Here is a 27,976-nt window from a genome sequence, read left to right on the forward strand (position 1 = left end):
CGCTCGGCGCAGGCGCGGCGCGGCGCGGGTGGCGGCGGCGGCGGCAGCGGCGGCGATGGGCGGGCGGCTGACCCGCGTGTTCCGGACTTTCAACTTGGAGAGCCGGGCCCGCCGCGAGATCAGCAAGGAGAAGCCCACGCCCGCCCCGCGCCACCCCACCTCCCGCCTGGACGAGCTGGCCGGTGGGTGCCGCGCCGCGGGGCGACGCCGGAGGGGCTTGCGGGGGGCGGCGGCGGCTGTGGGCCCGGCGGGGAGGCCGAGCCGCGGGAGGGGGAGCGCGGGTGCTGGAGACGGGCGGCGTGGGCGAGGTGCCGGGGCGGTGGCGTCCCCCGGCGTGGCGGCGTCCCCCGGGGTGGCGTGGGGCCGGTGACATTGAGAGCGGGGCGGGCGGCCGCGCAGGGCATGCTGGGAGCCGTAGTCGGCGGCGGTTGCTAGGGGCGGTTGCTACCGGCGGCCTGAGGGCCAGCGGGGAGGCCGGGGCCGCGGCCGGCGGGCTCGGGCTCGGGCTCGGGCTCCTGGGGCCCGGCCGCAGTCGGCCCTCGCCCGGCGGCGGCAGTAGCCAGTCCGCTCCGCGGGCCGCAAGCGAGAGCTTCCCACCCTTGGCGCCGCCGTGTGAAGCGCGTTGTTAGCGCTAGAGCTGGCGGACAAGTGAAAACTTGCCCGAGAAAGAAGCGCCGTGTGCGGTGGGAGTCGTGCTGTCCCCTCTGAGGAAGCAGTTAAGCTCTTGGAACTAACAAAAAGGAAACAATTTGACTCAGATCTGTCTTTTCTCCTTTTTTTTTTTTTTTTTTCCCTTCCCTTCTTCTCCCCACTGTCTTTAGACCACCCAGAGATACAGGAAGAGATTTACAGAAAGGACGATAGGCTCCTCACCTTGTTAAAAGATGTTTATGTCGAGTCCAGAGATCCACCTGCGCAGGTGAGCATGGCTCTCTGTAGAAGGCATAGCAGCATCAGCTTTGTGGTTTTCAAACTAAGTGCAAATTCTTTATGAAGAAGAACGCTCTCATGGTGCCTAAAAGCTACTATTTTATATATAAAAGTGATATTTTCATTACTCTTTTATATGTCAGTATCACTGACTGTGTTTGACCCTGGGTCTTCAATATTTGACAGATTATGGGTATACAACCTTTTAAATGCTTACACCGTCTTCCTTTTTAAGACCATGTTGATCTTATTTTGTTTTTCACCTAAATTCTCACTTCAGCTTCCTCAAAGGCAGAAGGACAGCTGTCCAGCCTTTTGCAAGGAGCAGGAGTTTGCCAGAGATCTCTTGTAGAGTGGTTAGAAGAAAAGAGATTGGGACTACTGTGGGAGCATGGATGTGGTAGAGGACAAAGGCATTAACATTTTAGTGGAGTCTTTAACTACTGATATGAATGCAGAGATTTTCCCTTATGTGGCTGAGGAAGGGCCTTAGTTTTTTTTTTCTGCATAACCTTCTGGATTGTCTGGTGATCGTTTCCTCATTGCCAATGGCTGTGGTCTTTCTTTGACTTGGAAAGGAAGGCGTACCACTTCCAGTAGTCTGCAGACTGGGGTTCCGTCTCCTCTTTTCTACCTTGTTGCATTATGGTTTGTGCTTTTTGCCTCTTGCATTATTGGCCCATTTTATTCTAGCTGTTTCGTTCAGTAATAAAAGTCCTATAATCAGTTAGCAATAAAATCCCTAATTCTCTCTGATTTGCCACTTTCATAGTACTTTCTATTCAAAATTAAAAGTATCTTCAAATGCAAACAGATTTCTGCAATCTCTCACTAAAGTTTCCAAGTAATCTTAATTTTCATAAGGGAGGTTAGGACTCTAATGTTGAAGTGCTGGAGGTCTAATTTAGATATCTTTAAACACTTCCATTTGTAATCCTGTCAAGATTGATTTCAGGAAAAGCCAAAAGTGGAACAGACCTTAATGCTCGATTCTGTGCCTACTCTAAGTCTGCTGCCACATTAAGACTTGCTTTTGTGGTGTGTCTACCTGCAGTTGTTAGGAAGAGCGTGATTAGTGCGTTAGCATGGAGGCTTGTGGGCAAAACTTCATCCAAAAGCTTCCTTCCTTTCCTGATGTTAGTCTGAATGCTGTGTGCACTGTGTATGTATACATACCTATACGTATATTTGGTATGTCTGTCTGTGGTAGGTGGAAAAGCACCAACTCTAATTCTTGAAGTGGCAGATACCCAGAGACAGATTGTTTTATGAAGACTTGAAAATTTGTTCATTATCTAAGCACAATTATACCACAAAATAAAAGGAAGAAATGGAGAACTGGTTGCACCATCAGACGTTCTCTGTAGTTCAGAAGCAGTCACACAGTTATAGATGCTGTAGCATCCACATCGGTTTTCTCAGCTTATAAGTTAATATGGTGTCTGTGAGCTAATCGGTGACTGTGGACTCTAATAACTTTAAAAGTACTTTTTCTTAAACTTAAGAAAGGTTTTCATTGTGTCTCTTTTGCAGTGTTATTCGCTGTTAAATCTTAATAAAAGGCAATATGGGGAAAGTAGAGCTGGTTTGGAAATGACTTGGAAATATGAAGGGACTTGGGAGAAGAGAATTCTGAGTGCTCAGAGTCTGAGCACTGCAGTAGTCATGGGAATTAAACTTCATATGATGCTGCAAAATAGTTTCTTTTTGTCCAGTGAAGCAGACAGAGCAAAAGGGAGATCTTCTAGTTGCAAAACTAAAATCTGAAAATGAAAAGGAGAGACACTATATGAAAAGGATTTCCAGTGGTATCAGAAGAAGGATGCCAATTTGTAGTGTGATTTTTGTTTTTCTTTTTTCCCACCATGACATGAATCAGTACCAAAGGCTAGGTTATCTCCATTTACGTTTGGCTACCAAAATTTGTAGTTGGATTTGTATGAGTCGGTACAACACTTAGAGTTCAATGGATTTGGGCGGGGGCTGACATCATATGCAGAGTGGGTGTGGAACAACTGACAATTTTTGTGATATCAAGAAGCAAGGCTGGCTAAGCATTTTTTAAATTATTAATTTTTTTGCTGTGAAAATGGGGAAAGCTAACAGGAAATGCCATACTTAGGAAAACAAGTTGGCTGCTACAGTATGCATAGTAAACAGAACTGCTGTTAAGCTCTTTTTGTTTTCCTTCCCACAATTAGGTGAAAGTTGGAGGTGGTGAACATCTTCCATGTAAACAGGAGGAAAAGAGACTTACAAAACTAGGCAACTTGGGAGATCTAGATGTTAAGAAAGTTCCCAAAGGCAAAATTTCCATCGTGGAGGCTCTGACGCTTCTTAATAATCATAAACTTCATCCTCAAATATGGACTGCAGAGAAAATAGCAGTGGAATACAGTCTGGAACTGAAGGAGGTCAACTCTCTTCTGGAATTCTTCATTCCTTTTGCTGTGCAGGAATTTCCTAAAGAAACCAAAAAAGCTATAAAACCGACATAAAAATAATTACCAAAACCTTGTGTGATCTTACTCGTGTCTTAATTTTACTCTTGTGTATATTCAGTGTCTGAAAAGAGCTGGTAACATGTCATCCAACAAGGCTGCTTCCTTATACCTGCAGGATGTATTCAAGCGATCACATTCTGTATCGGATGGCTTCAGTTAAAGCAGCAATTACAGGATACAGCTTGTAAACCAGACTATAACTACTAAGTTCAGCGTGTCACATGATTTTCATTGTCCCACTCGTATGTTATGGGCTCAGTTAAAACATGTAAGTTCAGATTACCTTTCTTAGCAGAGACTTCCTGGCCTTCAGCTAAATCAGTGCTCTGTCTGTATTAGCTCTGCAGTTTCATGTCACAGTGTTCTTTCAAGGACTTGCTGTTGAGGTCTGTGTATATACAATCAGCTGTTTTTCTTTTGTATAAAAATGGAATAGTATTTATACTTTGTAAAGAAGGTTAACCACAAGAAGATTTGGGAAATTCAGCTGCATCAAAATAAAAAGAAGGTGAATAGCAAGAAGGCCTTTTTCTGATGCTGGAATGGTAATGGCTGATGTATAGCTCCTCTTCCACTCTGTTCTGATATAGCTTAAGTATCTGTAGCTCCCCAGGTACTGTCTGTCAGTGGGTGAATTTGTAAAGAGTGATGATATTCTAGCATCAATCTCTTGCAGCAGTCTCTGGCACCTGTAGGAAAAATAATGGTTCGTATTATAATGAATAAGTAGCTGTCAAATGCAACTGGATCTACTAATTGGACCCATGAGTAGGTCTTCTGTCAATGCCTGCCTGTCCTATTACAGTAGCCATTTTTCCCCGTGGAGGCCTTGTCTGCCTTATGCAAATGTGGGCTTAGATCGGGTCATGTTCATTGACAGCAAGTTGTCCACAAGCTACCAGGTTGAAGATGAACAGCATCCTTTCCCATTGTTAGTAAAAGATGTTGGAAACTGTGAGGAGGTACTCACAGTAACTACTGAATTGTAACCTTACTACCGAATTGTAAACTTCCTGACGCTGTCACTGTTCAGGTCTGTGTAAGGAAGGTAAGGAAGAAGTTTTGCACTGATGATTAATACTGTTGTGAAAATGTTGTAACAGGAATACTTTATTGTTTGAGTACTGTTCATTCTAATGTAATATTTAAGGTAATATCCAGAAAACAGCTGCGGAATGCATTTGGTACAGATAATGTTGTTATTATTGGAGACACTGTGATTTCCTTCCTTAAAAATGAGTCTTTAATTTGATATTGGAATTTATTAAAAACTCACTTCACAATCAGCAGCAGAGACCAGCTTAACCATGCCCCTGGACTAACTTGGTTTCTATTTTGGCTTCTTTTGTCTGCCTTTGTGAACTGTGTTGTGATGTGTCTACACCATGACAGTACCCTGTCCCAAGAGGCTTTATGGTTTACTGCTGCTTTGCTTACACTCTTCAAGGGACACATGCTTTGGGACATCTGGTGTTCATCAGGTTCAATGCTCCACCCATACCTTCAGGACAAAATCCTTACAATGAATGATTGCAAAACTATCCCCAGTTTCTCTGGAGCCAGGATGTTGTCCCCAGAATATACGGCCCACAGTGGGGAAGGAGGCAGGTCCTACAGTACAGAGGTGGGTCAGGGATGCATCTTCCTGGAAGAAGGTGAACTCCTGATGGCCCAGAAGGGAGCAGGGAAGTCCACCACAGCACGTTCGTTCACTTCACAAAAATTAGATGTGATGCAGTTTGCTGTGGAGATGCAGATTCTTCTGCTGGTCACCTGCCCCACCTGCTGGGCAATGTCAAACCAGCATTATAAAGGCATTGCTGATGGGATGGGATCATGAAAAATCTGTACCTTTATCTATCCAAATTATCCATAGTCTGAATGTTTAGCTTTCACTTGCCCAAAGCTCACAGGAAGATCCAGGAGTATGGATGTTTTTGCTCTGATGGGAAAGCCTGTCCCTGATCAAGCACTCTCAATGCTACCATCTTGTCCTGTGTAGGCCACGGCCACAGCCAGCCATGAGGTCCTTGGTAAGTGTGCGTTTAAGCTGTGTTCAAGTCAGTACGTGTTTGAAGGTAATTCTGCCTTTAGGCTTGGTGCCCGGGAGAAGACAATTCTCACTGTTGCATCTAGATCTGTTTATTTCCTTTCTTCTATTTCAAGGGACTCTTTACTCATCAGTTATCTTGCCTGCTTGCCAGTTTCTGGTTTTGATGCAATTTCTCATCGGAAGAATAGCGGTATGTTCTTTGCAGTTTTACCTTGCTTATGTCTATATCCCTTTTCCGTAGCTGTGTGGCTGGCAGCTTAAGGAAAAGGTACTCTTCAAGCAACTGTTTTGAAGAGGTAGTTATGGGAAATTCATGGGAACTTGCAATTCAGTTTTCCGTGACTCTTATGTGGAGAATTTTTCATGTTTCATTGCCTTGTATGTGGTGCACCAAATTTAGCTCAGATGTTTTTGGCCACCATAGAAAAATCATTGCATTTGGTAGGGAACAACCTGCCTCACTCAAACTGCTTTGTTCTTGCCGAATTAATGTAAACTGTGTAGCAAGTATAAGCTTTGTGAGTCTGTAAGGGAGTTGTTTCATTTCTAGTGTAAGTGACACACAGTTAACAAACTTCTTTGTATGTGGCATTATTACACTTTTTCAAACGTCACTGAATAAAGCCAGGGCCACCTTGGGCACTGAGACTGAGTACACAGGGCAGGCTGAGCCTCATTTGGAAATGAGCGTTATATTCCTGGTGAGACATAAAATTTAATTTCTTCAGGGGAGTTCCAGCAGGTATTCTGGAATGCCTGGCTTGAATTTTTCCAAAAATGTCTCTTTAGGGGGAGTCCAGTAGCTCACTTACCCACGTTTTCTGGGACATAGTGCCGTTCCTTTAGCCTCGTTCTGTCATGAGGTCTGTTCCCAGCCTTCTCCAGGCAGTCTCCTCTGCTATGAAAACTTCATGCAGCTGCACTCTTTGCTCTTTACTGGCTCACATGCAAACGTTGGTTGTATTCTGCCCTTTCGGTATCAACAACCTGTTTTATTTCTGCAGAGCTTTCTTGCCTTGGAAGAGTAGGACATCTGCTGAGGTAAAGATGAGAGAACTGAGCACATGTTTTGTTCTGCAGAACTTATGAATAGGACAGATTTTCAAAAGGGATGTAGCTTTTCATACATCTTCAAAAGCTGCTCTTTTGGGATATGTGGAACCAAGTAATCTTGTGCTGTCTCGCCATGTATTAATCGTAGCTAGGTTCTTGCAGTCTGATGCCGAGACAGCAAGATTGGAGCTGTGAGGCAGGAGTTCTAACTCTGCTTTCTGTGCAGGTTAGTCAAAGGGAAATTCAGTACAAAAAGCGATCTTTCTGTAGCCTTCCAGCATGTGGAACTTGTCTTTTAAGCTACCTGTTTTTACTCAAGGAGAAAAGAAAATGATGTTTATATGTGAGAGGTGTGTACTAAACTTACAAAATGGAATTATCTTATTTCTGTATTGAAAAATTGAGTAAAACCTCAAGTAGTCGTAACAGGATCGAAAGGCAAAAATTTAAAAAGGAGGCTGTCTCACCTTGTTTCACATGAGCATCATGCTTTCATCTTTGAGATCCCATGAAGCTCCACATTTCACAGCTCTGTTCTGGAGCCCCTTTCTAAACAGGGGTTTTCTGGTCCTTAATCAGGTGGCACCAGTGTTGAACTGGCAGCAAGGGAGGCCTGACCAGTGCAGGTGAGCTTCAGGCGCAAACGGATTTTGGCACTTGAGACTCTAAGCTGTATGCTGGCTGACATGCTATTAACAATCAAAACACTGTATCGGTGCCTGTCATTATTCAATCTGTTTCCAGCAATACACAAGTCTAATGAATTCTGTAACCTTTCACGGTTTATGTACTGCTGTGTTGTTATCAGAGCTAAGTGTTTTCTGATGAAAAAAACCCCCACCCAAAACATGGATTAATTTCTCTTAGAAACTTAACATGAGTTTCCTTGGTCTGAAAGAGAGGCTTAGATTTACATGAGGTGACACCATCGTTAGGTAACAGCACCACATCTCCTGCAGCATGCTGGAGGGAGTGCACTGCGGGAGCTCCTGCACCTCTGTTTGATGTGGGTTTGATGTGTCCGCTGCCAGAAAGAGAATTTAAAAAATAAATCTGACAAGGTGGTTCTTCTACGACTACTGTGCAAGATCCCCTTAGGGTGTGGGTTACTTCCATTGGTGAAGCTCTGGTCTTTCAGATGTTTTGGCCTCCTGATGGGAGTAGGGCAGGACAGACCCCATAATCATCTCCCATAAGGATTCCTTGTATGGGAATGGAAAACGCATGGTGTCTTCTAGGACTGAGGCTCTCAGACCACTACTTTTTAGAAAACTGAAGGAGGTGATAGTGTGGCTGGAGGAATCCTTAGCTTTGAAATAGTCGCCCAGCAGCAGCCACACCTGTGAGCTGTGTTCACCCAGGGAATAAGGGATCCCATTGCTGATGAGCTGCAAATGATGCTGGTGAAAGCTAGGCTCGCTCCTGCTAGGGGCTGCTGTAACTGGAAGCCTGAATGTAAAGTCGCAGCCGGGAGCTCTGCTTCTGTGAGAGGTCCAGGCTCTGCAGAAAGGACAACAGCGCTGGCAGCTTGGGTGCAGCTGGGAGTCCAGAGCTGGTAATAATTCCCTGTTTTGGCAGAGCGAAAAAAGAGATAAAGGTGGAGTCTTTGGAGCGTTTTCTCTGAACGGACGGGTCTGTTAGGAGTTGTACATTGCATGCATGTCACACTTGATTGCCTTCTGTCTCAGGCTCTGGTGTTTGCAGCACAGCACTGTAGTATAAAGCATGCCACAGGCTTGATGGTTAGGTCTCTCCTCTTAAAGTGGGGATGTGGATTCGCATCCCCCTTAAGGTGAAGTGGAAATTGTGTTAGATAGGAGTCTAGCTTAGCTGTCTCCATGCCCCCCAAAAGCTGGAAACTATGGATCTTATTTTAGGTATTTAATTCCTTCACACCATGTATTTCCTTCATGAACCACTTTAATTCACCAATGTGACAGAAACCAAATCATAACAGGTATATTTAAAACTGAGAAGGAGAAACAGTCTTTACCATGGTCAGCATCAGTGGGTACCCTTTGGTTGGAGCCAGCATATATGCTGCTTACTTCTATTATTAGCCATGTCCACTGGAGGAAACAAGTTATTAAAACTGGGTATGTTTTTTGTGCACAATTTATAGGCAAAAAGTCGAATGTGCGGAGGTACCAAAATGCCTCTGAATTTTCGAAATACATTATTCCCAAGTGATTTGATTTGGCGTGGGAAAAGTGTATTCTAAAACCTATTTTTTACATTGTAATAAAATATTTTGGCATGGTGGTATGAGATGACATTTACTTCGAAGAACAGTTCAAACTGAATGCAAAACATTTTGTTCAGACACCAAAGATATCCCTTGCTTTGCTAAATAATGGAGAATTTGTTTGTTTGTTTGTTTGTTTGTTTAGCTTTGGTTGATCTCAAAAAGTTTGTTCCATCCTAGTTACCACCATTCCCATCCTTACCTAATTCCAGTCCTCCCACTCCCCTCGCTACTTTGTTGATGAGCATCAGTAGTCAAGTTTCTTGTCCTGTTTCATAAGATCGGCAATTAACTGTGTACAATGAGTGAGGCTGATTTACTGTCTACCTAAAGCTACAGTGAAACTGGAATAAATAGAAAGTAAGTAAGTGCATTGAATAGCAATGAATCAAAGCAAAGCAGGCTACTGAAGATGTCTTTAGGAAGAAATAATGCCACTCTACTGGCTTTGCTCCTCCACAGAGGAAGAAAGTGGGAATAAATTTCATACTGTGTTCTGCCTTTCTCAATTAGCTGTCACCAGTTAAAGATTTCCTGTGTGGGAATGAATTCACAGTTGTCGTCACTTAACACAGATAAATTCTATCAGCTCACTTCTGTACATGCAATACTTCAATATTAAACTCTTTTTATATTGCAAAGTTCCCATTAACGTAGCAATTTGAGAAATGGAGCCATTTTTTTGGTGACTCTCTTAATAGATTGACATTTACTCATGGTTTCTTAACCCTTTTGAAAGAGATGTACTATTTTATACATTCTGAATATAAGTTATTTGAATTTTATCATGGACACATAGCTGTGATTAAAAGCTGAGACGATACTACTAAAAGAAAGTCTGCTCTTTCAACAAATAACATAAATACCTGTTTGTGATGTACAGGCCCCATGACATATGTAATTCTCTAGCCTTCGGAAAGTGGTGAAACTGCAATGTTTCGGAGATACCCTGAGGAGAAACCATAGTTTTACTGACAGGGTACTAGAAGAAACCCTTGTTAGATTTTTATCCTCAAAATTTTGTGTTTTCTGTAATTCTGCTGCTGTGGAACTTGTTGCAGAATTCACCCCTTGCTGCAACATCATGTTTTAGAATATAACATTTAATTTTGCCAAAAATGTGTCATTAGTTCCCAGCCAAGAACAAAAGCTTGAGCTGAGTGTGACCCACGCTACTCAAATCCCCTTGAGTTTGCTGCAACCAAAAATAATATTTTTGAGAAATACGAACTGCTCCCTCTGTCTTAGCTGCTAGACACTTCTGAAAACGAAAGATGAAAATCTAAATGTAGTTAAAAGTCAAAATGCAGAACATTATATTAATATAAATTACACAGGGCTTTTGATGTCCTAGTGCTCCTTTACATCTTGAATTTAACCCAGACTTTGACAATTTCCCTTATTTTTATTTATTTTTTGAATTTTTTAACAATACGAAAGGCCTTTGCTAAAGTAATGTTTTGTCCTTGATGAAATGAGAGCACCTCCTTCACCTTCCCCTGCACAGATCATCTCGGCTTCCCGAATGGGGGAGGAAAACAGCAGACAAATAGATTCAAATGTCAGGTTGAAAAATGTGTCATGATGGATTTTCAAATGCTTCATCTTTTTTACACCAGGCACTAGACACAGATACGTTGCATTTGTGCAGCCTCGATCAAAGGTTTGTTTCAAGTGGAAGACAACCTGAATCTGAACTAACTTCACATGCTGCTAGTTTCAAGTTATTTCCATGATAAGGAAAAGTGATTGCTTGAGAGATAAAAATCCAGTGTGCATTCCAATTGGTCAAACTGTTTCTATGGTTGCAGAGTGGCATCGAAAGATTCAGCTGAAAAAACGTGGCTTAAAGATGAGAGAACAGCTTATCTGTTGCATCCCTTCACTACAGAGATATGCTAGACAAAAATGGAGTTCCAGGCTGTGGAGGAGATATAGGCAGATGGTTTTGTTGCTGAATCCTTGCAAATAACCTCTCTCCCCAAATAAAACTTTTCTGAAAGCCCTGCCAAGTCCATATATGCTGCAGGTGGCCTCTTTTCTTATTTTGTTAGCTAGCAAAGCTTTTAAGTGCCCCCCGAGATTTATCAGAATATCATGAGATTTATGCCAGGGAGGCTCAGGGGACCCAACTGCATCGTTTAAGAAGGTACTTACCAGTATGCACCTAAATGTAAACTAGGAAAACAAGAATATTATTTGTTTTGGCTGTGTTGTGCAAGGACCCTTCACCCCATAGGTTTTAGAGAAGTCATCACACAAAGCATTACTTAATTTACTGCTATGTTTTTCTCTGGTTTACCATTAGGAACAATATTGTCTTATTTTTTTCTGAAGTCTGCTAGGAATAAAAAATTTATAGGTACGAGAAATTAATCTTGACTTTTCCTAGGCATGCTTTTTTACATATGCATCTCTTGCCACGCTAGAATAATATTTCTATTTCACTTTTTAATTTTACTTATAAAATTGCAGACCATTAGCAGCATCTATAATTTCTGTAATACTTTCACAGCTTGTCCTTAGTCCGTTAAGGTTATACAAAGGCAATCGCACTGAAGTAATGAGATGAGTATTGGAGTCTTATTGACCTGCAGGAGCTGGATGACAGTTTTAACAGGGGCTGGGCAACCTCCGTGGAAGTCAAGGCATCTAGGCATTTGGGATCTAATGTTTATAGGGACGAGGAATGATCTCAGTGGAAGAAGAACTGAGCATTTCATTTGGGAAAGAGGCAGACAGACCACTTCCTACATCAAAACATTGTGCGCCATGTTGTAAACAGTTTTGAGTTCATAGAATCACAGAATAACTTAGATTTTAAGGGAATAATTTACCTTGTGCAGTTGAGCTTTGACTACTTGCAAGGCTGGCAACTCCATAACTTGGACAACCCATTCCAGTGCTTAACTGTCTTCATGGGAAAAGTAATTTCTTTACAGCTAGGCAAAATTTCCCATTGCAACTTGTGACTGTTACCCCTTGTGGTTCTGCTGCACGCCTCTGGGAAGCGTGACTCCATATTGCCTACGCCCCACCAAATGCTCCTCAGCATCACCAGAACATTAAAAATTATGGGGAAAGAAACTTGATTCCATCCATCTATGCTTTACTCCTTTTCTTGGAATGTCATCCTTCTGGTTCCTGTTCCTACTGGGAGCTAACTCTGCCACCTTATCTATAAGACACGAATTAATCTTGCAATAGCTCTGTCTATGCTTAGTACCAGGCAAGGCATTCATCTCTGGAAAGCAGCAGCCAAGGCTCTGGGTGGGAGAACAGGGAAACGAGAGCGAAAATCCAAACAAAATTTATCCCTGTTTTTTCTCTGTGGTTTACTAATGGAAATAATATTGCCTTATTTTATTTAATGAACAGTAATGTAGAAAAATTATATGTAAGCTCACAACTGCTCCTCTTCTTTTAGCAATTCCTCTGTAGTAACATTTTCCGGTAATAAGGTTACAGGATCCACATTACAGTCAGAGCACTTTACAAAAAGGATTGTTTCCTTTTATTGCATGCTTAAAAGATCCATAGTTGTTACTCATTTTCTAGGGCCCCAGACTTTACGAAATAGTTGGAAACAAGTCTTATAGATCAGCTTTATAATTTATGATGCTTTTGATTCTTTGTTTTGGTAGTATTGATACATAGGCACAACGAGTTGACATTTTACTTTCAAGTCTCCCACATTTTCACAAAGATACCACACACAAAAAACGCACACAGCTTCTTCATGCCTCAGGTCTGCATCAGACATCAGATGAAGGAATCTGGGTCTTGTGCCTGACACCTGTATTTTTCCAATCATTGCATTAGTGGCATAGACCAAATAGTTGTCATTATACATAAATCACTCCAGGAAGGCTCTCTGATGGTTCTATGGCATATACACATTTGTCTTTCTGGTAGGTGTTCATCTTAAGTTCAAGTCAGTGATAAAAGAAAGCTGAAAAATTCTGAACTGCCACAAGAAGACAGTGGAAGAATCGGTGAAGCTGAGCCTGTGCCAGTGCAGGGGGGCACCGTCATCCTCATCAAGGGAATGGAATGAGATAGACCCTCAAGTCCTCATCCTGCAGCTTAGATATGTGCATATTTATTTACATAAATGGTCAGGTTTCCACCAACAGAAATGATGCACGGGATCAGAAGTAGGCACAATTAGGTCTTCAGATTTCCTCAGAAGCTTCTGTAAATTTCTCAGAAATAAGGCTAGTTCAGTTAAAATTCTGTTGTTCACTTTTTTTTCTGAGGGATGAAAAACATTGAAATATACTCTTCTATGAAAGTGTGAAGTGGCACCCTGTGAGGATTTCCGAATAGTAAAGAGCATGACAGTGCTCTAATCATGTGCTATTGATCTGACCATGTGAGAACACGGTTAAAGTATAGATGATATTAATAAAGTCATTTAGTCTAACACCCTAGAGACTTCCTTTTAACACACACTGATATTGCATTATGCTACCTCACAAAATCTGACACGGTGCATCCTGAGTCAGTAAATGACAATGAACTTTAAAAAGAGCAAAAAAAGGTATGTTGCTTACAGACCATTATGATTTATTTCTGCACAACGGAAGAAGACATGTATACACACACACAATGTTATCATTCTAGTGTTAGTGCAATAGCTTATATTTTAGGACCAGTCTAAGCTTACTCAAGTGTGCTAAGTTACATTAGGAAAGACATAACATTCCTGTTCTTTTTTACAGTCTCCCAAGAGAGAGACTGTAGAATCTCTGGATCACCAACTTGTGCTCTGTTAGATGCTGTGGGTCAGTTAGTTAGATCCCGGGTAAGTATAAAGGCATTTTACCTGCCTCTACTGAGGAAACCATCTGCACGCAAGATGAAAAAGAAGCAGGTCAAGGCAGGTGATTCTGCCCCTCTACTCCAATCTCATGAGACTCCACCTGGAGTACTGTGTCCAGCTCTTGGGCCCCCAACATAAGAAAGACACGGACCTGCTGGAGCAAGTCCAGAGGAGGGACACAAAGATGATCAGAGGAATGGAGCACCTCTGCTATGAGGACAGGCTGAGAGAGTTGGGGTTGTTCAGCCTGGAGAAAAGGCGGCTCCATGGAGACCTTATTGCAGCCTTCGAGTACTTAAAGGGGGCTTATAAGAAAGATGGGGACAAACTTTTTAGTGGGGCCTGTTGCAATAGGACAAGGGGTAATGGCTTTAAAGTAAAAGAGGGAAGACTTAGACTAGATAGAAGGAAGACATTTTTTACAATAAGGGTGATGAAACACTGGAACAGGTTGACCAGAGAAGTTGTGGATGCCCCATCCCTGGAAACGTTCAAGGTCAGGTTGGACTGGGCTCTGAGCAACCTCATCTAGTTGAAGATGTCCCTGCTTATTGCAGGGGGGTTGGACTAGATGACCTTTAAAGGTCCCTTCCAACCCAAACTATTCTAATGATTCTGAAAGTCATCCTATTTAACATGTACCATCAATGACTAGAAACCAGCAATACTTCATCTCTTCACTTGTCATTATAAATAAATTGGATCCTCATCCAGATTTGCCACATAGGTTAGGTATCAAAGATTTGTATAATATTGTTTAGTGTTTAGAAAATATTTAATCATCACTGTAGAGTAGAATTTGCATTATTCCCATTTTTCATGCCAACATGATTTGTATGGCAGCCAATGGATGCTAATTAGAGAATTTCCCTAATTAATTTTTGTCAGTGTGCTGCCCTAACATGACTTAAAATGTACAGCTTAATGTATTAAATGTATGAAAATTGCTTCTATTTCCCATTGTATAGCAGGGAGTGATTTGCTATTAGCAGCAAGTGTTTACGACCATCTTTGGATGCACATATTCTAATTAAAGTGAACATCCAACATGTTGGCCAAGGATGAGTCATACTTCACAACAGCTCTGCAGGGAAGGAGATCTGAGTTGTGTATTCTTCTAAAGCAATGGCCAACAAGAATAAAGCGTTTTCTTTTGTGTGAAATGTATTTTGTACTGCTCATTGCACACCTAAAGGATAAATTAGTGAACATGAAAGTATGAAAACTGGGCGTATGTACTGCATGGGACAAGGATGGCAGCTGCAATGGAGGGCTGGAGGGAAGGGCTATTTGAAAACTTGGTTGATTAAGTTTTGTTGCTAAGCACAAAGCCTACTCTGTGTGCATTTTTATCACTCAGGAACAAGGTACCAGCACATGCCATCCTAGTTACCATGGTTTCCATTCAGCCACAGTGCCCTCTCAGAAAAGAAACAACTTTAGTTTTACATTCATTACATATGTTCCTTAGATATCTCAAAACCAGAATTGCAACTTAAATTATCTATGGACAGATCATCATGATTTGGTTCTTGAACACGATACGTACTTTCCCAGACCTAAAAGCATCTCCTCTCACCCCAGAGAGGTTTGAAAATAAACACCCTCATAAAGACGCCTTTTGCCAAAGAGCACTGAACCTTTTGAACATGGTAGGTTATGATGCACCCTGACAGTGAATGGACTGTGCAATTCCAATTCAGTGCCAGATGGCACCATCATGTCACAAGCAGGCGGTGATGGACTGAAGGCCTGGAAGAGGCTGCTGGGAACCTCCAGGAGCCACCACTGGCATCCTGCGCTGCTGCCAGGAGGGCATGCTTCACCACTGCGATGGTCAGGGTGGGGAAAAAATCTGCACTGTGGCGGCAATCCCCTCCCAAAGAAGCCGTCGCTTGTATTCCCGCAAGAGAAGAAGGAAGGCGTTTTGAACACAGTGTGTATTCTGAAGGTGTCAGCCTCAATCAACAGCTTCTGATCTCTGCACCTTTCAACAGCTCCAGAAAGTGCAATGCACAGTGACCTGCTCTCTAGCAAGGCCCCTTGCAGTCTCTAGCTCCATTTAAATCAGACAACATTCAGTGCAATACTTTCCTAGGAGAATCTACAACAATTTAGAATACATGCAAAGAAGCAAAATACGAAAGGAATACAGTAGCCAATGTTCTCACTTTTTTTTTTTCTGAATTTTCACCTTTTCCACGCAGCTATGGTGTTCTCGGCACATGATGAACAAAGATAGCAGAAGCTGGTCTTTAGGCAGCAAATTGCATGTGAAATGTCATACGAAATATGCTAAAAGAGATGGGATAATCTCATTTTTAAATGTATCTGTTGAAACAACAGAGTGAAATAATTGGTAAAACAAAAGCTAATTTCAGTAGGCTTCAGAGTCAGATCACAATCACCGAACAAACTTCTTTGTGATTTTCTGACCCATCACCATTTCCAGCTTCCTATGTATTCTAAAATACCTGTGAAATGAGGCTCCAGTTACACTTGTCACTAGAAAACTGCAAGGAAAGACAGTCCTTATCCTAATTGTCCTTCTTTTTCCCACCTCTGTACTGATTAGAGCCATGGTAAATCTGCAGTAAATAACAGCTGGAAAATGTTGACAAGTTAATTGGGCTCATAACTGCGAAGGCAATGAGACATTTCTGCAACTGTTTAGATCAGCTTTGTCAAAAGTAAGTCAGTTACAACGGCGACACATTTAATTCTACAAAGAACACATGGAGAATAAATCAACTTTCAGGCTTGAATTACAGTGCAGGAGGGATAATTACCGTAGCGGAACATGTACTTAGAAACAAAAACCTTTTGTAGTGCACAAACACCTGGAACAGAATTACACTGAAAATTAATGTTGAGTATCCAAAAAATATAAAATAGGAATATTGAATAAAACAATTATACCGTTTTGAGCTATGGGAATTTACATTCTCAGCAGGGATGGAGAAGGGTAGCTCTGAACAGACTTCCAAAGCCAATGAACAACTCTGGAGCTGCTTGCATCTATTGTTCCACAGTCCCCATACGCCTGGTAGGTGGATTATGTGCATGTGCAGTCTGGAAGGCCTGCTTCAGTTAGAAATGTATGTAAATCAGAGCCACTTATAACGATTATAAAACATATAAAAACCTAAGGTGAGCTTTGAGATCCGGACAGATACTGCTGAGCTCTTTTACATAATTGCCCTGTAGCAAATTTTGTCAGTTTTGTGTTCAGCTAAGTACTAACTGGCAATTTCTTCTTCCTGCTGCGGACATTGTCATATATTATAAACCTGTACCTGGTTTAAAACCTAGCCATAGTATATAGTGCGCTAATTAAAATGTGTATGACATTTCAAGTCTGTCTAGGTAAAATAAACTCAGGCAGGTGATGTGATGATTTACTGAGTTTTACAAAATTTTACCTGTTACAAAAGCTTGGTTTCCCTGTTCAGCATGCCACTGAATGTTCCCATTAATCGAGGGCACTTTAGAACAAAGGACATAAATTTGATAAAAAAAATTAACATCTTCATTTTGGAGTCATCTAATCTACGTCAGTTTGCTGGAGTTTTCTTGGAATGCAGAGTGAGGCTCTAACACAATCCAAGTTATTTCTCATCTACAACAAACAGCTACAAAGAGGTAGGAATTAGAGTATTATCAGCCCCAAGCACAGAAAAGTCTTGTGTCCCAGTTGCCAAGAATCTTATTACTACCCTCAGGCATCAGGGAATTTTAAATGAAATATGGGGTTCATGGGGTTTATTTGATTTACAATTATTGAACCTTTGCTGCAGACTTTTAATCTTTTCTCTACAATCATAAGGCTTAGAAACTTCCATTTAAAAAAGAGGGAAATAAAGCTTTTCATCCACTAGCAGGACTGAAGGAATTAAAACTTCTTGAGAGAAAAAAAAAAGGTAACGTATTTTTTCTCTCTGAGAAAAAAAAAACAGGTGAGTTAATGTAAAATCCATGATATCTTAATCACATATTGAGGATTGGTTTGAAGGGAGGTTTTTCTGCTTAGACATTTTCTTCATCGTTTGTTTCTTATCATTTTCTCAAAAGAGGAAAATAGACAGTAGCTCATATATTCTGCCTATGGATGGAATGATACCCCTGGTATCCTGAAACCACACAGCTGACCCAAAATACAGTGTATTATTATTGACAGAGAATAATAAAAAGTTTTCTACTCAAGAAGAGATTGATTTTTAGAGATGCATGAAATAATCCCATATACCATCTGTATACCACTTTGGATCACCGCTAAATAAAAGTATTAAATAAATCTGCAGTGATGGCGTTTGTTAGGAAAAGCCCTCAGTAGATTACCAGAGGAGTTTTTGTTTAAACTAACTGATCTTTATTTCCTCTGAATTATTCCAGAGAAAATTACGTCTTTCAATAGTTTGTGGGTATTCTGAGCTCTTCCTTTATCCTTATTTTCATACTTTATATAATCTTAGACATGACCACCGCGATGATCTAATGTGATCCAAAATATAGTGATGTAATGCTTCCCTAAATTCCTACTTCTTTGAAATAGAAAACAAACTTTAGGGAGAAAAAAAGAAACCCAGAAAAAAAGAAATTGATCAAACAACTTCAGGTGAGAGACAATCCTGCATAATCCTTAGAAAATTACCACAGTGATTTACCACTATCATCGTTTAAGACTGAGCTCTAATTCTAGACTGATGGTTTGTGGTAAGCTTTCAACCATTTATTGCCTCTTCTTTAACCAATGTTTATGGTACCGAAAACCAACTGTATTCCCCATGAAGATACTTACAAACTGTGATTTAGTAATATAACAGTCATCTCTGTAATGCATATATGAAGAAATGCACACAGTGTTAGCCTAGCAACTGTTGAAGAAGGATAGGAAATAGCTGTAGAACTACAATTGTCAGGAAAATGACAGCCCTACTCAAAATATCAACTATTCCAAAAGAGATGCATCTGTAATGCATATATGAACAAATGCACGCAGTATTAGTCTAGCAACTGTTGAAGAAGGACAGGAAATAGCTGTAGAACTACAATTGTCAGGAAAATGACAGGCCTATTCAAAATATCAACTGTTCCAAAAGAGATGCTCACAGTGGCTCTAACACGAATCCTGCCCTGTTCGTTCTGTTGAGGAAAAACACCCTGGAGGCTGTAAAAGTCGTTTTGTCTTCACACCCTGCAGACTGTTCTGAGACCTGCTGTATCCCTTAAGTACACTGATGTTATCATGTCAAGCTGTGATTGAAACATTTTCTATTAAGGCTGGAGCTAACACTGTGATACTGTGATATAATGGATCTTTTCCATTTCTAGCTTCTGTATGTGTCCCTGTAGGCTGGAACTTTGCAATGAGGGCACTAAAACGGCAAACAGGCCTTGACGAACACGTAGCTACTGTGCATTGTCAGTCCTGCAAGCCGTTCCTTCTTTTAATGTATAATTAAATTGTGGAACTCATTGCCATGAGATGTTATGAAGGTCAAAAGTATAAGTAGATTAAAAAAAGAAGTAAAAAAAAAAACAAACCAAAAAACACTGACGTGAAAGTCCACATGTGGCTTTGAAACACAGCAGTTGGGATGTAACATCGAGGAAGAACAAGTGATTTAGGAAGTCCATAAGTCTCACTGACTGCTCGAAACCAGACATAATAATCATTTGGTACATAGCCTGTTTCTTATGCTGTTCCTGTAAGTGTCTACTGATCACCCTTAAGAAGAATACACTGGGCTAACACATGCCAGCGTGAGTGCCACACAAAAGCTGTGTGGTAGCTTTTTGGTTAACTCGCCAGAATGAGACATTCATTGGTTATGGTTGTCGAACACCCTTTCACCAACACTTCAGAACTTGCAAGGACCGGCAGTGTGGTACAGAGGCATCCAAACAGGCCAAGAAACAGTCCTCAGGGCAACGTGAAAGGAAGCACAGCAGTTTTTGAGTTAGACCCACAATTCCATATTGTCAGTTAATTTTTCCTGCCATCTATCAGGCATTTCTCAGTGTGCCACAGGAAAACATCTGAGAATGCATACATCTGGAAGTAAAGTGTTTTCACCCTGTCCAGAAACATTGCAAGCTTAATATTTCAAAGGTCCTCACTGGACAGAGACTATCATTCAGATTGCAGCAGAAATAACTGGTTGCATAGATACAGCTACTGGGCTGTGTCAGATAGTCACCACAGAAATGGCAGAAGCTGTTGCTGTCCTTTCTTTCAGAATTCACTTGCCTCTGGAGCTCAGCTGTGGAACTGCCTCTGTGGGCACTCCTCAGCTACTTCTGCACAAAGTTGGCTGGCATCGTTTAACCTATTGCTTAATGTATTTTGAGCTAATCTTGGCTGACCTTTTGCTGAAGCAAATAAGAAACACTTGCACAAGCCTTTCTGCCGGCTCAGCTCTGATGACAGTGCCCTCCAGCAGAAAAGCAGTCATATCTAAAACTTCCACAGATTCTTTCACAAAAGTTATTTAACACAACTCCACAGCTCAGTAAGAGCTCACTCCCTGCACAGGCAAGGTGTAGCAGAGCAGAATGTGGATGTTCTTTTAATCCCTGAGACAGAGCTGTAGCTCTGTACCCACATAGACAGGAGGATGCTGAGACTGTGGAATTCAGGGTTTTTTTTGGTTGTTCTGCGCACAAAAGACAGACTACAGCCTCTGATTAAATTGGCAGAGCCAGAAATCACAGATGTCATCTTTGTACTGAAAAGAGTTCATCCCACCGTGACTTCTGCTGAAAAGCTGTTCCAGAACCTGATTCTTCTTCTGATTAGAAATGTTCTGAATTTCAAGCCTAAATTTATTCATAGCTCTTCTCGCTCCTTGGTGATTGCCATCTCACTGCCTGTGTATTTATAGGCATCAATCATAATATTAGAAAGGACTTTATAGAGAGCAATCAGGAGAAATATGCTTCAGTAAACATGATCTGAAACTGAAAAAAGGATGGTTTTATTTTTCCAAATTTGTGGGTTATAATACATCTTTGCTGTAACCACCTCCTCCCTGCACTAAAAAAAAAAAAAAATCAGAGCTGGCATCAGCTGGTCTATTTGAAGACAAAAGGGAAAGGAGTATGCTAATCATTAGCAAAAGGCTGATTCTTCAAACATGTTTACTTTTAGTAAAACAGAGTCGCTTTAAAAGAACATAGAGCTTTCACATTAACAATCCTTTTCTCCCCAGTAATCAGCATTCATAAGAACAAAATAGTGTCGAATTACTAACTTTAAAATGGATATTTTACTTATTCTTTGGATATTTTACAATCTTTTTGCCTAAAAACCCAACAGGTAGCACCTTCTTTTATTTGCTAGAAAACTGATTTAAAATGTTCAGCTTTTTAAAATACAAGACAAAAACAGCGAGGAGCTTTATGAAAGAATAGCCTGCTGTCTGTTTGTGTGAATGTCTTTACAGGTGTGCTACATTATTGTTTCATGTGGCTACAGAATAGACAAGAAATAATATGCCAAGCAAAATGTAACATGCAAAATGTCTGATCACTAGAAAGCCTTTACTTCTCTAAGTGACATGGAGAAGAAAAAAATTATTTCTTCAGCCTGTATCTCTTCGAACTCTAGTGAAAGGCCTTCAAGTCAAAGGGTGCATCATATAAGGGGTGTATGCACACATACACACACAAACAGCTCAACGTCATAAAGTCTCTGATAACGACCTCCTAATTGCTCACTTTTGTCATTTGTGCATCTAAAAATTAGAAATTACATTAAGAAAAGAAATAAAAACCTATGAAGATCACAACAATGTTTAAGAGGCACCCGTTCCTCTCCTCCTTATCTACTCAGCATGGACATCACCAGCCACAAAGGAAGAAGGTGACTTTTCTATCGCAGGACTCAGGTACTGCTCCAAGGGTAACTCTAATTTGCTCTCTCTGCTCTCTCCCTATCTAGGATCTACGCCTACAGCGTTTTCAACTCATCTGCCTCATATCAAAGATATGTTTGAGCTTATTTAAATAAGAATTCCACTTCACTTAAGGTAGACCTGTTCTTTTGGAAGACCTACAACATTGGGACCAACAGACATATTACTACATTATACAAGAAATTGTAAAAGTAATCATTCACGGGATTCAGAATGAAATTCTGAACCTGAATAGGTTAACAGCACTTCTAAAAATTAACACCACTATTTAAATGAGTTGGCTTTCTGTGAAGCGCACAGATTGTCACATAGCACTGCCAGATCTAACAAGATACAACTCTGAAAAAGAACAGTTAGAGTTACTGAGGCCGAAGTTCTCTGCCATCACTGGGTGAATTTGTAGTAGCATTCAAACAAAAGGCAAAAAAGGTGTTTGGCATCATCTGAAATGGTAGTGAGAGAGCATCATTTTGCCTAGCTCTAGTGTAACTCTATTGTATCCACATTTTGAATGCTCCATACAGTTCTGGTCTTGGTATCTGGAAAAGGGCATGGTAGAGTTAGGGAAGATACAGAGAAGACAACTGAAATTATTAAAGGATTAAAGGGAGTACCTGCCTTATGAGATCAGACTAAAAAATTTGAGACACTTCAACCGGGAAAGAAAGTGCTGTGGTGAGACTTGTTCAAGGTTTATGAAATCATGAAGGTGGCTGAAAAAACGAGTATGAAACCATTTTTCAGCAAATTGCAGTGTTCGGCTCATTTGTTGAAATTAGTTTAAAACAGATAAAAAGAACACATTACTTTACACAGTGGCTAGTGAATTTCTGGATTTGTTGCCAAAAGAGGTCATAGAAGCAGATCCCAACAGCAGCTTCAAACAGTAATTGGACAAGTTCATGTATAATACATCCAAAGAATGGAATGGATAGTAAAAGGGCTAGGCAAGGATTTACCTTCCTAACAGCCATGGAAGCCAGGGGAGTAGAAGGAAAAAGGCCTGAAGAAGGTGGCCAAGTTTGTGTGCACTCTATAAGTAGTTTTTCCTACTACTGCTGTTTCTATTTGCTTTTCTGTTTAGGTACATATTAGTAAAACCTTGAAGCTCCCTTAGGGAGGGATAGGGTTAAAGGTAATGAAAACACGAGAAAAAACGAACTACAATGAACAACATATGAAAGAAAGAGAAGAGTTACAGGATTGAAAATACAGAGATAGGGAACTGGAAGAGGGCATGAAGCAGAGAAACCCTGACATCACACGCCACTTCTTGAAGGTTAACCGAGGAGCAGGTGGATGCTGCCGAGTGATGCTCTGCCCGGAGATATGGGAGGATGATGGAATGAATGGACACAGGTCCCACAGTCACCAGAATTCCCCCATCAAGCTTCCTTCTTCTGGTGACATGAATAACCGACAGGGACAGGGTCTGGAAAAGCCTGATGAGGAGGTCCTGCAGCTCGGAAGGGCCTTGGTTAGGGAGCGTATAAAGAGAGGAAAAAGTGCAGCTAGAACTTCAATGAAAATTTCTGGAGGAGAGACTGCAAGCCTGCCTCATTTGATGTACACTCAAAGTATGTGATGTGCACCAGGGTCTCTTGCCACTGTCAGAGAAAAAATGGTTCCCCAGTCCAACACAGTGGGGCATTTCCTGTGTTCATGTATGTTCCTAGACATCCTCTTTCTCTCTAAGGAGTATGAGCTGAAAAAGCCTCCACAAGTGAAAGTTACTGTTAAATTACTAGTGCTGTTCTAAAACATGGTAAGGCATATTTAGGACAAAGGGAACTTAAAAAGAAATTGAAAAATCAGCTATCCCAGGTGTAATTAAAAAAAAGGTAGTATCTTTTTTTCAAAAAGAGAACTGAAAACTATGTGCAACACCACAGCCAAATTTTTATATTCTTATTAAATCCATTGAACACAAAATTTTGTTTTAAACTCACTATTTCATGTTCATTCTTTGCTGAAGTTGATGAAGGATTTAAGTTACAGCCCAGCCACTTCAGGGTCTCAAGGTGGGAAGTTGAATGCTGAATTTTCCCAAAACATTTTTTTCATGGCAATGTGGATGGTGCACAGATGCAATAGAGCTTTGGTTTATCTTGCTTCAAAGGCAAACAGTAGCAACTGAAGCAGCAAATGGCCTTTGAGAGGAAGGTGAATTTATGAGGTTTGTTGACCATCTTTTCATTTTTGCTATGAGAAATAAAAGAAGAACGACTTCAATAGCAGTCAGATGGCCAAAAGAGAAGACTCTTAAGAGACACTGAATGCGTGGCGATACCTGAAATTACATAATAAATGGTCTCATATTTGCTCAGCAATGACACAAATTTTGCTCAAGTGCTTTCTCTTTCTCTCTCTCCCTCTCAGAATGAAAACAGGATAAAAAACAAAGTACTGAAGCTGTGAGGAAACGACTAGTTGGTATTTGCTCCACTTTGCTGCAAAAGCAGCTCTAGAGGACCTCATTTTTCTAGAGAAAGGTGTGAAAGCATTTTCATGCTACATTTCAAACTCAGCTCCACTTCACAAGCCTTCTGCATCAATTCTCAGATAAATGTCATAAATTTCCATTTCAAAATAGCAGTCTGTTTTTTCACTATAATCCTTAGTCACCCAGTCTTTCTTCACTCACTCCAGTCACTGTGGTGAGCTTGCTCGCATTCCACATATGGGCAGAACAAAATACTTGTGTAACTTCAAGCACATGAATAACCCCACCAAGGTCAGACTTCGGTACTTCGTTGTTATACTATGCTGTGTTTTTTCATGTCTTCAAATTCATCCTATTACAAAGAAAAAGCAGGCAAAAGGGATGGTAAGTTTTTTATGTTGGATATAGCAGAAACCACATTTTGAAGTCTTCCTTTTCTTCAGGGCGCAGAGTTCAGGCAGCCTGAAACTCAACAATCTCTTGGTGTTGTATACAACTAACCACTTAATAAAATAAGTGCAAATACAAAATCTCTGAACGTTTGATCTTTTTTTCCGTTTATCCACATGATTTCTTGCTACTGTTAGGGAAAAAAAAATAGTCTAACTACATCATTTTATCACCCATGTTCAATGTTTCTAAAAAGCATACCTTTTCTTCCCTGCCACCCCTGCCCCAGCATTACTCTTTGGCCTGTTCTATAAGAAAAAAAACCAACACCATGAGGCTGAATTTTAGTAAAAACTGAAGAGCAGTCATGTTATGTCCTGATTTCCCTTCAAACAATACTAATGGGTTCACAAAAAGACCATTTGCTCTGAGTTTTCACATACTATATGGAAAATCACCACTGAACAGAGTTAAATATTGTAAATATGAATAGAATGATCAGCAAAAGTCTAAATAATGCTGAGATGCTCATGTAGGGTGTTTTCATCCTACAACCGTTTCAAGAATTCTGACAGTTGTGCACAAAGTGAATTAGCATAACGATTATGTTACATATATATTGTAATAATAATAACAACAACAATTTAATGCAATCAGTGCAGTGATGAAGTGATGAGTCATTGCTCTAGGAAAATGATCAAGGAGTCTGGAAAAGGCTAACAAAAACCGTAGTCGACAGAAATTCCCTAGCCTTAGTGTTATCTCATAAATTAATGAGACCTGTCCTCACTGTTATAATAGCAGACAGAAAGAGACACTCCACCTTCAAGGCCTTGTTTGCACTGAGGCGTTACTTAAAACAGATCAATGCTACCTTACCGGACTTAGCACAGTTTGGAGCAGTAAAGCATTCCAGCGATCAGCAAGTTCACCACCGTGTTGACCAAGCCCCTCCCTGGTAAACAAAACCAAAAAGGTCAGTGCTTCATTCAGCCTTGCTATTCCACGCCGCATCACAGGGAGAGGCATGTACATTGCTGCTACTGCAAGAGACAAGGGAATTCTGGGGAAAGAAAATAAAAAATAATAATAAAAAAAAGCACAGTTCACATCTGCCAATGAAATTTAGCCTCCTTGTGGAACCTGCTTCTGGGGTGAGGTAATTCACAGGATCCTCATTTGTACAACAGAATTTTCTCCTAACTTCTTCCTGCGCAAGACCTGTTTTTTCCCTGCTTTTTTGGGTCTGAATGACTAAGCTTTTCTCAGTCTTTTCTCAAGTAAACCTTTTTCCTTCCGTCCAAGGAACAGTTGGAATAACTAGCCCTTTGTATTTTAAGTTATTCATTAAAGTTAAATGGCTTTCTCTTCAAGCTTGTCCTAGGGCAACTATTATAAGGTTAACCTTTCTATAGCTGTGAATCCAGATAAGTTGCTCAATTTTCTCAGCACCCGGCCAGACACAAATACGTATGACTATGCTTTTGCTATGGTTCATAGCTGTCGCCTCAATACCTATTGCGATTTCCCAAAGCAGCACTGAACATCAAGGGGGAAAAGGTCACAAGCCATGAAAGGCAGTTTCAGAAGGGCAGAGAGAACCTCATCATTTGGGTTTTTTTGGTAAGACAGAGAGCGATCGTCAGTACAGCGTCCGAGATACAGCCAGATGACTGTACTTACCGTAGGGGTAAGAACAAAAAAACACCCAACACTGAACCAGCCAGTTCCCTACCTACAGAGCAATCCTGCTTAGCAGAGTCTTTACCCCAGCCACACGGATCACCACCCCTGCTCCACCTGACTGCTTCTTCAGCCTCGTGACAACTCTCCCAAATCTGGGGTGCTCCTTGGCAACCTCACCTAGAAAGCAGGTTCCTTTCTGCTTTAGCTTCTCTTTTCAAATTAGACTCTTCGAATGCTTTCCTAAAGCTGCTTTCCAAAACGAAGGAGGAGACATAAAGCTCCTACCAAAAGCCAAGGGACTTTTACACAAATCCATTGGGTACAATTAGGCAGACTGAGAATTAAACAACTTCTTGTATCCACTGCTATATGTAGTTCCTTGCTTTGGCAGTAAGAACCAGACATTGTTAGGTTTAATTACTCAAAAAACCCACTATAGGATCATTTCTAAATGTGTTGTTGCCTCTTCCACGAGATGGAGTGCAGTGATAGTATCTGAGGATTTTCAAATTGAATCAATATATCATGTCTCCCCTATGCTAGAACAAGCCGTTAAAGACTTTAGCCAACCACAATAAAACAAATCAGAAGCCCCGGTAGGGCAGTTTCTCACTGGTTAATTATGCTTTCAGATGGGAGGAGTTCAGGGTGCATCCCTGTTTTTTTTTCTTTCTATGCTCAAAATCAGCAGTTAACTTAACAGTTATTTTCCTCTGATGGGAAATTACAACAAAAAAGTGCTCACACCCATTTCTTAAAGTAGGTGTAAGAATAAAAGAAATAATTTTACTTGGTCAAGAATTTTCAAAGCATCTAGACAGAATTGTTTCCTCTCTGGATTTGCCTTGAGGTTCTCAACCATAAACTTGCGGGTGCAGGGCAGCTGAACTCAATCGAGAGTTGCACTTCTCAAAAGTCAAAGCAGTATCAATGAATGGAGCTGCTAATGTTCTGCTGGCATCCCATCAGCTTCATGCTTAAGAGATCCATTTGGGGGAACGAGAAGCTTACTAATTCTCCTCTCTCCTGTTCTGAATTCACTGCGAGCAGTTGTGATCTGATGTAGAGACCTGTTAGCTGGCAATCAGGTAAATGCAGTTTGAATATGAAAGGGATTGTGAAAGACTCTTCCTGGTTCAGACATCAAGTTCTGTAATATAATATGTAGTTTTCATATCAACTTACACCCATTTAATATGGCATAGTGAGTCTTGCCAATAATACATATTTTAATTATGAAAATAAAAAGACTAGCTAAAACCACAGTAAGCCACCCTGAACCAGGTAGCCTTTGGCCTGAAATTGCGATCTATTGCCTCGCACTTCTCAGCATCGGTAGCCACCCCATCCCAGTCTGGAGGTGGTATGGCTGCCAAATGCCACGTACTGCGTGACCTTAGCATTGCAACTATATCCTATTTGGCAAATCTTCCTCCTTACCGAGTTAGCTATGTGGGCAATAAGGAGACAGAAAGGCATGTCTTAGTCCTTCAAAATCAGCCGGCACACCTTTATAGAATCGAGATGGCGACTCTTAAGAGATATTTTACGTTAATTTTTCCTTTATGTACGCACACACTGCAATACCACTGAGCGCCTATCGTATTTGCGTCCCTGCCTGGCAGGAGGCTTGGAGCTCCCCTGAATTTGCTAATCCCGCTTTCAGCATCTCTTTTTACCTGCATTTTTTAAAAGAGGCGTCTCCAACTTTACCGGAACAGCCTCCTCGACGGTGAGAAACGAAGAGGGGGATGGGGGGGAAGGCCTTGCAGAGCGGCGAAGCCCAGCCCACGCCAGCGCCCCTCGGCCCGCAGGTGCGGCGCAGGGTGGCTCGGTGCCCGGCCGGCCGGGGCCGCGGGGTCCGCCCCGCCGCGGAGCCCCCTCGGGGGGCTGGGGGGAGCCGCTGGGCCGGAGCCTGCGCGCGCCCCCGG

General features: G+C 41.3%; 2 protein-coding genes across 2 annotated transcripts; one reads left to right on the forward strand and one right to left on the reverse strand.

Annotated features, from left to right (window-relative positions):
- The first annotated feature begins 1 nt into the window (after position 1).
- Positions 2–4,723, forward strand: NDUFAF4 (NADH:ubiquinone oxidoreductase complex assembly factor 4). The gene is made up of 3 exons (XM_074581086.1): positions 2–182; positions 822–919; positions 3,132–4,723. Exons 1-3 carry the CDS (start codon positions 56–58, stop codon positions 3,426–3,428), a joined length of 522 nt encoding a protein of 173 aa, XP_074437187.1. The 5' UTR covers positions 2–55; the 3' UTR covers positions 3,429–4,723.
- Positions 3,984–27,965, reverse strand: LOC141741136 (uncharacterized). The gene is made up of 5 exons (XM_074581087.1): positions 27,725–27,965; positions 25,239–25,422; positions 9,652–9,734; positions 6,300–8,106; positions 3,984–4,123 (listed from the first exon to the last, which is right to left on the reverse strand). Exons 2-4 carry the CDS (start codon positions 25,392–25,394, stop codon positions 7,647–7,649), a joined length of 699 nt encoding a protein of 232 aa, XP_074437188.1. The 5' UTR covers positions 25,395–25,422; positions 27,725–27,965; the 3' UTR covers positions 3,984–4,123; positions 6,300–7,646.
- Positions 27,966–27,976: the final 11 nt, after the last annotated feature.

The sequence above is a fragment of the Larus michahellis genome, chromosome 3 (assembly GCF_964199755.1).
Source record: "Larus michahellis chromosome 3, bLarMic1.1, whole genome shotgun sequence".
NCBI lineage: Eukaryota > Metazoa > Chordata > Aves > Charadriiformes > Laridae > Larus > Larus michahellis.